This window comes from Epargyreus clarus, unplaced genomic scaffold (assembly GCF_041222505.1).
Source record: "Epargyreus clarus isolate Ecla_fem2 unplaced genomic scaffold, WU_Ecla_fem_2.2 ptg000002l, whole genome shotgun sequence".
NCBI lineage: Eukaryota > Metazoa > Arthropoda > Insecta > Lepidoptera > Hesperiidae > Epargyreus > Epargyreus clarus.
In genome coordinates, this window is record NW_027332210.1 from 5,176,054 (window position 1) to 5,188,852 (window position 12,799).

Consider the following 12,799-nt stretch of genomic DNA (forward strand, 5'->3'; position numbering starts at 1 on the left):
GCAAATCTGTGGAATATTTTAACTTTTACAACGATCATTAGTTCGATTATTTGTTCATGTTTACGTCCAATTACGATCAGATTATCGACACGAGTTACCAATAAGCTAACGATCTTCTATTTTCCGCTAACTGATTGCCATTGATGCTCCACTTTCTGAAGTAACGAAGAAATTTACTTTTTTGCTCATATATCAAAAGGAAATTATAAAACACGCTATTAAAATTCGTCAAATAAAAGTATGTTTGGTTAAATCAATATAACTACTGTGATTGTGATTAGATATTCTGGAAATTATGCTATTTTAACGGTTTATTGTTAGGCTAAAATTAGAAATTAATTATCACTTGCTTAAACGATAAAGTAAAATATCGCGAGGAAACCTGCATACCTTAGAGATGTTTAAAAATAAAAAAAATCTCAAATGTAAGAAGTCTTCCAATTCGCACTTGGCCAGCGCGGTAGCCTTGCCTAATTCTTTTCATTCTTAGAAGAGATCAGCACCCAGCAGTGGGACAGTAATGTGTAGATGAGGAACATACAGAAAATTACGTAAATATTTCCATTTATGTAACACCAAACGTAAAAACCACCAAATGTAAATACGCACCATTGTATGCATACACACAAAACCTACAATACAAACAACATCGGAATAATTTATTCAATAGAGAGAGATTACAATAATCCAATTAAACTGCGACATTGACAACTAAATCCTATTAAGTAGCCCAAACGCGAGCGTAATTGGCCGCCATTACGCGCTGTCATCGCAACACAAAATGGTGGACGCGCGGGAAAATAAATACGTTTGGAACAAGGCTGCCACCGCGGTTTGTGAAGTCGTGACATGTAATTGATATTAATATGTGACGATATATTGTTTCTTACATTTATTATGTAAGACAGCGATATTATAGCTTCTGTATTTTTTAAATCAAGTTTAATTATTGGTTACGCTTATATCTGACCACATGAACGTAAGACCATTATTCTAAATTACATACAATTTAGATATAACTTAAATTAAAATGACGCTTTTTACACTCACAGCCCCACACTTAGATTCTCTGTGTTGTGGGTGCTACACACACACATACAAAACGAATAGGTACACAAACAGACCCAAAACTGCTATCCAAATTCATCACTCAGATGTTTGTCTGACCGGGGATCGAACCGAAACCCTTTGCGCGTCAAACGAGCATGGTAACCGCTTCCTCACGCAGGTTGTCAAATATCAATAAAAATGTTTAGCACGTTACACACGGTGACTTTCTGCAGCGATTCAGACGCGCGTTTCGTGACCGCGTGTCTTAATAATTAGTTAATTACTAAGACCGCATCTATGTCAAGCGATTTCGGGTAGAGTTGATGAAGAGACAGCATGAAAAGACTTTCGATTGTATCGCGACAAATCGCTTCAAAAAGTCACCGTGTGATATCGCCCTAAGTAGTTATTACATAAAATATTATACAACCAAATCTCTACTTACATCAAATAACAATGCAACGTTTTTTCGTAGTTTCGATTACCTATAATATAATATATAGCAATTTGATTATATTATAATATAAAAGGCAAAACTTGCATTATTTAACATAACTTTTCTTTGGACATATTTTCATAAACTTAGCACGAAATTGTCCATCTATTACTACGCGAATAGTTCAAATAAATATGCGCTTTAAAACTGAAGAGGCAGCCTTAGTAAAGAGGCGGATATTATATCTTCATTAGCGCTGCGCATTGATATGTCGGCAGATGGCTATTGAAATTGTTTGTATTTTATCACTCGGGCAAAGACAGGCATTTGTGTGAAATAGCCCCCGCCTTATTGAACTGTGCACGGATGCGTGTGTATTGTATCGATTCAAACGCAAGGTTTGTCTTGTCTATGATTTTGATGTTCGAAATTTGAATTGCTACTAGATTCTTCATCTACGTATTTTTTTTAATTAGCCAAGTTCAAATAAATATGCAGTTTAAAGTGCAGAAGCAACCTTCATAAAGAGGCGGATATTACAACTTCATTGAAACGCAGTGAGACGTTTCATAGCGCTAAGGTTTGCTTTGTCTATGATTTTGACGTACGAAATTTGAATTGCCACCACACTCTCCACCTAATTATTTGTGACTAAGGCAATAGTTCAAATAAATATGCAGCTTAAAGTGCAGAGGCAGCCTTAATAAAGAGGCGGATATTATATCTTCATTAGCGCACCGCATTGATATGTCGGCAGATGGCTATTGAAATTGTTTGTATTTTATCACTCGGGCAATACAGGCATTTGTGCGAAATAGCCCCCGCCTTATTGAACTGTGCACGGATGCGTGTGTATTGTGATTCAAACGCATTGAGACGTTCCATAGCGCTAAAAGTTTGTCTTGTCTATGATTTTGATATTCGAATTTTGTATTGCTATTTTTAATTTACTACAAACTGAGAATAAGCATGACTCTGAAATAAATTGTAAAAGGCACCTGCAGATCATGATGTCCGGATCTTTTCGGGTTTAGAACACCTGATTTTGATATTGCTGATAATGATATTACTGACATTATTTGTTCATTTTCTATAGGGGATTGCTAAAAAATGAATTGTTAGTTCATTTGCTGTAAGATTGCGAAAATTAAATGAATTGTTCATTTGTTGTAAGATCGCAAATAATAAATGTGACTGTAACTTATTTTTATTATTTGTAAATGGGAGTAGCAAGGAAGCATACAGAATATCGATAGTAGGTGGATTCGAAGTCGGTCTTAAATTAGTTACACCTCAGGACTAAGTTAGAACACTTCTTATAATTGTCTGACATACACCTTTACAAACGAAATAGTACTTAACAGTGACATAAGGCAAGAATAGGTGTTAATGAAACTATCAGAAGCCTACGAAGGTTCTAGCCTTAATTTACATAAATTGACTTGAAGAATTGGCCAAGTGCGATTCGAATTTGCACAGTAAGGGTTCCGTAATACCAAATTTTCATTTCATTTTTATTTTTAGTATTTGTGATCATAGCAACCTAGTGAATTGCAATATTTTAACTATGGTCCAAGAGATAGAGCCCTGTGACGAACCGACAGCGGAGTCTTAGTAACAGGGTTCTGATTTTACGTTATATGTACAGAACCCTAAAAATAGTGTCACACAGCAATTATATACATGAGTTATAATTATAACTCTACTAATTATGAACCATACGCCTCATTATCACTATTTTTAATTAACAGGTAAACTTACAAAAAGCTTGTTAGTTCAAGTCATTAACACAAAGATATAAGCAACCCTTCATTAATTGGATCGGTTATTAATTAACGCGTTATTGTTTTAGAATCGCTATAGGGTATAATAGTCCCATTATAATTACCATACAAAAGAGGCATGGTAGTTAAAAGGCAATTGCTTTGAGAAGTCGAGTTTCTTTAAATGTTTAGCTGAGGGGGGAAGTATAATAATTGTTAATCATATGTTGTTAAATACTGTCCCACCGCTGGGAACGAATGGTTAGTCCATAGTCTGCTACGCAAAAATAGTTGTAGTAGTGCAGATTAGTTCGGGGCAACACGCTCAGAGGACTCCGGTTGCGTTCCTTTGGAGATCCCGGAGTCCTCTACGCAGCGCCGAGGACGGCCACCGCGTTTTAGTGCGGTAAGAATCCCACATAACTCCGTGTCGCTCCCACGGCACCGGGAACCTTTCGAAGGTTTCCCCCTCGATAGCAAAAAAAAGTGCGAATTTGTAAACTTCACGCACTTTTGTTGAAACCTTTTAGATTTTACAATTTCGTTGTACATTAAAGCAAGCAATCAATTGTTTTTTTACGTTAAAAAATCTACATTCTAGTATTACCACCTACAGAAAGGGTAGGTACCAAGAAGGTACTACCACCACACGCATGTCAAGCATATAACAGTGCTTGCTTTGGTAAAGGATGATGATGATGGAAGGATCCAACTCTTTGAGATGCCACTGCAACCTTTAAATCAGTTGCTTAGAAAAAACAAATTAATTATCAATTGCTTTATCGGTAACCTAAAAGATCTTTAAAAAAATCTCAAAGACATGTCTACCAATACGCAATTGATCAACGCGGTGGACTTTTTCCTACTCGTTCTCATTGCAAGAGGAGACCCGTGCCCAGCAGTGGGACAATAATGGGTCGTTGCCCAATAGCACGCCTAATTTTCACTCGCTTTAACTTTGCACTTAAACAATTAACTAAGAAACAATAGCCAATAATATAACATAAGTATATTTTCTAAACGTAACTTTGTGTGCTAATGGAGGTCAAAATGATAATAATAAAAAGGTCAATAACTTCATGAAATTCAAATGAAACGCGAAAGGAAATTGAAATATTAACATTTCGATTGATTTAATTACGAAGGGATTCGTGCGCCTATCATTTACAATTCAATTAAAATTCAATTACAATTAAAGTTTCGTGCATATACGAATAGTATTTATCATCATACTATCATGTTCGTAATGAAATCCTCCGATAGGTAGTCGTCAAACTTTTCATATCCCACTGCTGGGCACGGGTATTCTTGAGAATGTTGAAGTTAGGCCATGGGCCACGCAGGCCAAGTGCGTTTTGTACTCCTTGCGTTTTGATGATTTAAACTTCATGACCCTCTGAGACGGTTAATTTCTAATATACGAGTATATTTTATAAAAATCACAGCTCCGTTAAAAACCTACGTGTGTCTAAACTCATTTATCAAAGCAATTCATCGTTAAATTTAAAGGCATTAAACTATACAGTAGGTAACAATAAGCCAGATAATCCATAAATAGAGAGGAAAATTTTCATCAACTTATTACCAATAAGTCGACTAACTCAACTATGACCAACTAACTCAACTATCAATCAATCCGAGATAATGCTAGTGCGAAGTGGGACGACTTAAGCCGAACAAATAAAATACTTCAATAAATGTGAACTACATACTTAGAATTCAAATCCTGGACGCTCAACTAAAATTGAAACACATCCCACTAATCTAACACTACATTCACTAAACCTTACACAGTAGTATATTATCACACTAAAAGACAGCTGACCTGAAAAATACACTCCTGTTTACCTTAAACTGAATCTATTAAGCTGTTATTGTGTGCATTCGCCGCAATTAATTATGCGTAGCATACATTACTGTCAATATGCATAGGACAGTAAACCTGAGTGTCGCCATTTGCCGATGTCAATAGCCGGTGTATCACACTGATATCGAGTGTCCCTTTCGAATTCTGAAGTAATGAGACTTGTCTCACAATAAGAGAGAAGCGATGGGCGATGAACGCTTTACGATTTTCAACTATACTACCATTTTTTTTTGTTGACGAGGGGGGAAACCTTCGAAAGGTACCCGACGCCATTTTTACCGCACTAAAACCCCCCCGGTGGCCGTCTTCAGCGTTTAGTGGAGAACTCCGGGATCTCCAACGGAACACAACCGGAGTCCTCCTAACGCGATGCCGACGACGCGACGCGAGCAATTTACGTTCCTCTCACATTCCCTGGTGATTACAACGTTATGCGACCACACAAACCGCTGTCCTTCCCGGGTTCGCTTGCTGGACGGTTTGAGCTCCCAATCCTGCCGCCCGCAACCCCGGAGGCCCCTTTTAGTCGCCCTTTACGACAGGCAGGGGATACCGTAGCCCTATTCTGGTCCCGGTACTAGAGGGACATCAATTATACTACCAACTTCCAACCTTTTGTATAACAAAGAAGTCGCAGACGAATGCAGTTCATCTGATGGAAAGTGTATATATCTATAATCGACCCCAGATGAGATATGATTCTTGCCTGAAGTCGGGAAGGATGCGCGCTACCCCTGAGGACTATTTACCTTACCGCACCCTTCATCCAGAACACAGCAGTGTTAAACACTGCTGTTATTAGGTATAAATAGGTACCGCCGTAGTCGAACCAAGGTGAAGAGGTAGTAGAACCCTCTCTACTACCTTTTGACCTTTTAAAAATACGAACAGATGTATATGTTCGTTACTTATGATGTATGATCTCTCTGTAGAGAGATCAGAATAGCTTTTCCATGACTAAGTAGAACTAACAGCAGTGAGAAGTGCTGTGCTATGATTTAAATGATTTTATATGGAAGAAATTATTGAGGCTTTAATAGAATTGTGTACTTATAAAATAAAAAGGCAAACTTAACTGTTCATTCTATTTAGATAAGTTACTGTCACATCATTAGCGATAGAGCGACAGGCGACAATTGTATCCTTAAACAATTATCATTTGTGTCAATTTGTACAGAGCTCGCGAGCTTAAACGAAAATACTGGTATTTTTTTTGCTGAAGCACCCAAGACGCATCTGTACGTCATTGTCACGTTGACTTTGAGATATAGCATCATTATACTGACTGTAATGATGAGGTTGATAACTGAATAATGACATACATGTGCGACATGTGAAGTTTTATTTAACGCAAAAACTAAAGTCTTATGTGGTTATACGATACGATGACTCATCCGTTACTCCTATATATATCTGCTACCTATATATATCTTCATGATGATATTTTTCGATTTTCAAGCGTACCGAAATCTAAGGAAAAATATAGTTTAGGCAATTTTTAGGGGGATATAATTTTACAAATTCGTTAATTGCAAAGACAAGTCATGGGGGGTTTAAATTCAGAGATTATTAAAATAGTTTTAGAGAAAGTTTTTAAATTGTTGGCATCACTGTTTTTTTGTAGGAACCCTTAACATTTTTGAATTAAAACCTGTATGTGTATCTGTAAAGTTACATTTATATGCATTGTTTTACCATCGTAATAATAAAATATTAAAAATACATAACATTAAAAATCATAAATTAAGACAGACAAACAAAATAACTTTATTCATTTTTATATTTATATAAAAAATACCTGCTATCATACCATAGTCCGTAACTCTGTCCTAGATACCGACGTACCTATTAGCTATTACTTCATAATGAAATACTTTTCGAAGTAGTAAGTTAATTAATTGACAATCAACAAACTACGAGTATGTACGAATCTACTTTGAATAATTACGCACCTACCTTTAAATTTAATGGATTTAAAATCGGACGAAGAAAAACTTCTAACTTGAACGCTACTTTTTAGGGTTCCGTGTACAAAGGGTAAAAACGGAACCCTATTACTAAGCCTCCTCTGTCTGTCTGTCTGTCACAGGGCTCTATCTTCTGAACCCTAATAGAGAGACACTTTAAACTTTTATAGAGTATGTATAATGGTGGCCGCTATAACAACAAATAATAATAGTTAAAAAAGTGTAAAATAGATGAAGGTATACCATAAAATAGATGGGGGTAGGTACGCCATAAAAGAAACCGCTATTTTTCGGCGTTTTTCGCTTTATCTATTGAACCGTAAAATGTAGACAGTTCAAATTTTCACAATGCATTTACTTCTATGGTTGCTATAATAACAAATACTAAAGTTAGTACTAAAGTTAGTTGGTGGTACGGAACCCTCAGTTCGCCTTCGACTCGCACTTGGTTCTTTACGAATACCGAAATCAATATTCTTGGTGGGTAAGCGTGAACTTTGTTCTCTCGTTAATTGATCCAACTCATTAACCGGATGTATTGATACACCCTATTTGAATATTAAACATGCGATCGACCGTATAATCGGGCTACAGAGCCGCCATTGTTCACTTCCGGTTTATGCGCGATCTAATTATGTGGAAATTATACGATTTAATGAGTAACCACGTTACGTTAGTTGAGTTTCAGCTTCGATCCCTGGCGAAGCAAACTATCATACGTCGTCAACTGTCTCAATCCTGGGCACAGGTCCTGTTGTTACAGCTAAGTTTCAGATTCGATTCTTGGCTATGCACATCCATCCATTACTTTCTCAAGTTTGAGCACGGGTCGCCTGGGCAAGAATGACATAATTTTTAATCCAAACTCTACCGCGCATGTGAACATATAAGACACTTCTTGATACATAAAAACTTACATGCGTTATGCTCAAATCCTATGATGTCTTTCTGCAGAATCTCTCATTACTTTGTCTAAAAAATGTGATGGTCGAAACCCTCCTCATAAACCAACACTAACCCACCTTTTTCTTCACAGCTGGAGCACCAAGCGGCCCACCAGTGGTCCGCTGCCAGCTCCGCAAACACAAGCCGAATAGGAAGCCCAGGACGCCGTTCACCACGCAGCAACTCCTCGCGCTGGAGAAGAAGTTCAGAGACAAGCAGTACTTGAGCATCGCTGAGAGAGCGGAGTTCTCGTCCTCGTTGCGCCTTACTGAGACTCAGGCAAGGTTCCATCTATCTACGTTTTATACTTTTGTTGTGTTTAGAAGGTGGTAGAGCCATTAATATAATCCTGAAGAAAACTCCGCCACACTAAGGTGGTAGATCCCTTTATGGTTCGAGTCCGGCGGCACCACCGCCACGCCTATTTCTACCTAATAACACTTGTTTTAGAAGCTGCTGTGTTCCGGTTTGAAGGGTGTGGTATAAGAGACAGACTTTTCCGAGGCATTCCAACTTAGTCCTCAGGAGTAGCGGCGCATGTGCGGCCGACTTCAGATAGGAATATCTAATCATATCTGGGGTTGATTACAGATGTCCATGGGAGGCAGTAGCCACTTATCATCAGGTGGACAGCATGCTCGTCTGCTACTTCTATATTATAAAAAAAGTACTCTTGCACATTTTTCACGTACGACTGATGTGGCACTTGCCTACACCAACAACTTCATCTATACCTATAATGACGAATACACCTGCACCTAAACTAACATCTATAATTTATGGTCCATCATGTATCTTATTTAGGTATGACCCGCGTGGCGGAGCGGTCACCGTATCGGTCTGACGCGCTGAAGGCCCCGGGTTCGATCCCCGGCCAGACAGATATCTAAATGATGAATTTAGGTTTCTATTTCTGTGTCGGGGTGTTTGTGTATGTCTCTGTGTGTGTCCATAGCACCCACAGGGAATCCTAGTGTGGGGCTGTGAATTTAGAAAGCGACTACAAACATTTTAATGTGTTTATCATCTGTCTTTCCTATCTCTAGTCAGACATTAAATCAGCAAATCGGCCGGCAGATGTGCAAATTTAATGTGACACGTTTCAAATCATTCATTTAAATACACATTTGTTAAAGATAATGTTGATTTATTTTTAATTAAATAATCAATGACCTTATCTAATTTAAATTCTATTCAAATTAAAGTTAATATAAATTAGCGAATTGGTAATTGATTCAAATTAATTTTGTTTTCGCACATCGCAAATTTTAAATACCTATCGATTTCTAACTAAAAGCTTGCAAGCAATTCTTGTATTTGGCCACCTGATGAAGGAAACATAAATTTTAATATCAAATGTGGAGTTTTCGGCAAATAACAAATTCCTTAGCAATAAACGTATGTCTCTCTTATAACATCAATGTTTAGCTATTGTGTTGTTGTTTGAAGAGTGAAATAAGCACGTAAGGGTTAAGGAGAGACTTTTACGAAAAGTTGTAACTTGGTCTTCAAGAACAGCAACGCATCTGTAGCCAACCTCAGGTACTCAGAACCTCTATTTTTTATAATATAGGAGTAGCAGACGAACATGCAGTCCACCTGATGATAAGTGGCTACTGCCGCCCATGGACATCTGTAAGCAAATCCAGATAGGATTAGATATTCCTACCTGAGGTCAGCCACGGATGCGCCGCTACCCTTGAGGACTAAGCTGGAACGCCTCGGAAAAGTTTGTCTCCCTTACCCCACCCTTCAAGACGGAACACAGCAGTGCCTAACACTGCTGTTATTAGGTAGAAATAGGTGTGGCGGTGGTGCCGCCGGAGTCGAACTACAAAGGGTTCTACCACCTTCATAATATTTCTATCTGGGGTTAATTATAGGTCTCCATGGGCAGCAGTTGCTACTTACCATCCGGTCGACTGCATGCTTGTTTTCTACTTCTAATATATAAAAAAGAATTGATCCAAAAGCGGTTTGATGGACGTGGAACTTTTTAAAAATTTCATCTAAAACTCGAGTTTAATCACAAAGTTTCGTAGTTAAAATTAGTGTCAAATAATTTCTTATTGTGTCATTGCACGTTTAACATAATTTATGTGCGTTCATAGGCCTTGTATCGCACACATTTAAATAAAATGTATAAAATTTCCGCTCAAAGGTTATTGATGTCGTTATTTTTCTGTTCAAAACTGTACTACATAGCTCCATGACCTCCTTCTACTAATCATTATTTTGATACAAAGTTGCTAACAATAATTTGTAATTCCAGGTTAAAATATGGTTTCAAAATCGGCGGGCAAAAGCGAAACGGCTTCAAGAGGCGGAAATAGAAAAGCTGCGTTTGTCAGCCAGACCGCTCCTGCCCCCCTCCTTCGCGTTATTCGGGGGAGGGGGGGCGCCACCACTGTTCGCGGCGATGGCCGCCGCCACCAGACCACAACTGTCCTTCCTCGGGGGACCTCCGACACATCAACACGCCATAAACATGAACATACTGAACTCGCTCCAACCGCATTGACGTTGCGATAACGCGAACAGTCGCGACCTACCCGATGAGCAGCCATCTTCGTAATGACGTCACACGAACTTTATGAAAAGAACTTTACGTTGAGTGTAAAAGTGAAGTGATAATGAAAGTTTATATAATTATTATAATAAATATGGACGATTATACGATTTATAGGTTAAATTTGACTGCTGTATAGATTTAATATAAGATCATAATAGTATATTATCATAGTTATATGTTAAACTTTAATTCTGGGAGTAGTTTAACTTAATATTGTTTTAATGTAAGTGCAATTTCAAACTTAAAAGCTACTTTTTTCATAGAATATTGATATAGAGCTGCTAATAAATAATATAAAAGTTTTCATAGTATAACAATTAACGATATAATAACAACAGTTACGACTGACCGTTGCCTAGTATCTCTAGTAAAAAATATTATGTCTGTAATTCTTAACATTATTATATTTTATGATAATTAAAAAATAAGAAAATTATTTATTACTTCAAAACTCGATACATCTATTTTCAAGATAAAGTTAAAATAAAATACATGACTTGTTGAATAACAAAATGCAAAGTTGACCAGTATAACAGGTTTTATTAAAATATTTAGGTACATTAAATAACCTTAATCTATGTATGTCAATAATTTAAATAAGTAAATACTATAAATATAACAAAAGATTCCTAATTATTTTCTATTTAAATTCTATCATTATATTATTCTAAAAGTGGTTCAGTTAGTTTTAGCGGTTATTTTGGCATGTTACTTAAAAATAACTATTGTTAATAACAATCTTATAATATGTACCTATTTCTTTTATATTTAGATATACAATAAATTTGTTTATATATTTTATTGACTGCAAAATCTGTATGACTAGATTCATTAATATAATTTTGCTTCATTCATAGCTAGATTCATAGCAGCTCTATACCTATGTAAATAAAATTAACTTTATAATATACAAGATATAGCATATTATTACCCTGCTATAACTTCATTCAATAACTTAATTAACTATTTATTTTTATGTTTATTACTATTACTAACATTAATCTCTCAAATTACAAGTAATAGCATAGTTTCCGGGCATAATATCGGATAATTTCAGACGCTGTATAATTTTTACGACTTTTTTTAACTACTTTGAGAGGAGTGAATCGTGGGTTTCATATTTCCATAAATAGTACTTACCTACTACTTTAATGAATGAATTAAGATGATTTCCAACCCATGAATTATTTTTTACTTTACAGTAATAATTATCTACTGTAAAATTAAAATTACTATAATATTATAGTTAATTACTACTCTGGACACTTTAATAGTCAAAACAAAAGATCTTGTACATAAAAAAAATGAATGATGAAATATTACATTTTGAGGTATTTTTTTATGTAAAATCTCAAAATTTTACACACGAGTACTTTGACAATTTCGTATTAATTTTTATTAAATAGCATGTTGATAGAGTTGTCGTCTAAAAAGCATCTATATAAATGTACCCTTCACACCCATAAGCATTGAATGTTAAGCAAATAATTTAAAAAATGTAAATAATTGTGAACTAACTAATTTATTGTGTACGTAAATGTTAAGTTGATATAATATAGATTTTATAATAATGAATAAGTTGAATAAATATTGTACAATTTTTACATTGGGGTAATGTAGTCAAAACTTTTGTTTCACTCTTATTATACGTGAGTGAAAGGGAGAAATATATAGATAATTTAAATATATTAACTCAATGTAAACTTCTACAGTGATAGTTTCTGCCATCAGTGATGTTAAGGGCCTTGTTCTACTACCAGCGATAAATGTAAAGCGAAGAAATATCCATCAACGCATTTTATCGTTTGGAAATCAATCACTTATCGTTAGTAGTGGAAGAAGTCATAAATAAGTGAATTTCTGTAAAAATGTGTGTTAAGTCATCCAGCATTTGTTTACTACGCTCATTAATAAAACGAAGTTATATCTAATTTTCTAGCTTTTTATTAACGTTTAAAGAATTATTGTTGGTGAAAATTATTTCCAAATAATTTAAGACAGGCAGTTCGTTCAAAACAAATACGTATTACTCATTATATAGATACTTAATAACCCCAGTATATTTTTATAGTTAGGTATATTATTTGTAAAATTGTTTTTGATAAAACTAATGAAAAGACATGTCAATGTCTTTCCTCAGAGATGGAATTTGCCTTAAAATAAATTGAAACAGAATATATTGTATTTTTAGGCCAACCG

The 12,799-nt window shown here is 35.8% G+C and overlaps 1 protein-coding gene across 1 annotated transcript in view; it reads left to right on the forward strand.

Moving 5' to 3' along the window:
- Nucleotides 1-12,393, forward strand: part of LOC140746411 (homeobox protein MSX-1) — a 48,807-nt gene extending 36,414 nt beyond the window's left edge. Inside the window, exons 2-3 of the mRNA XM_073078550.1 lie at nt 8,120-8,307; nt 10,301-12,393. Of these exons, the coding sequence (XP_072934651.1) occupies nt 8,120-8,307; nt 10,301-10,549 (437 nt within the window). The 3' untranslated portion in view covers nt 10,550-12,393. The remainder of the gene's footprint in view (nt 1-8,119; nt 8,308-10,300) is intronic.
- Nucleotides 12,394-12,799: the final 406 nt, after the last annotated feature.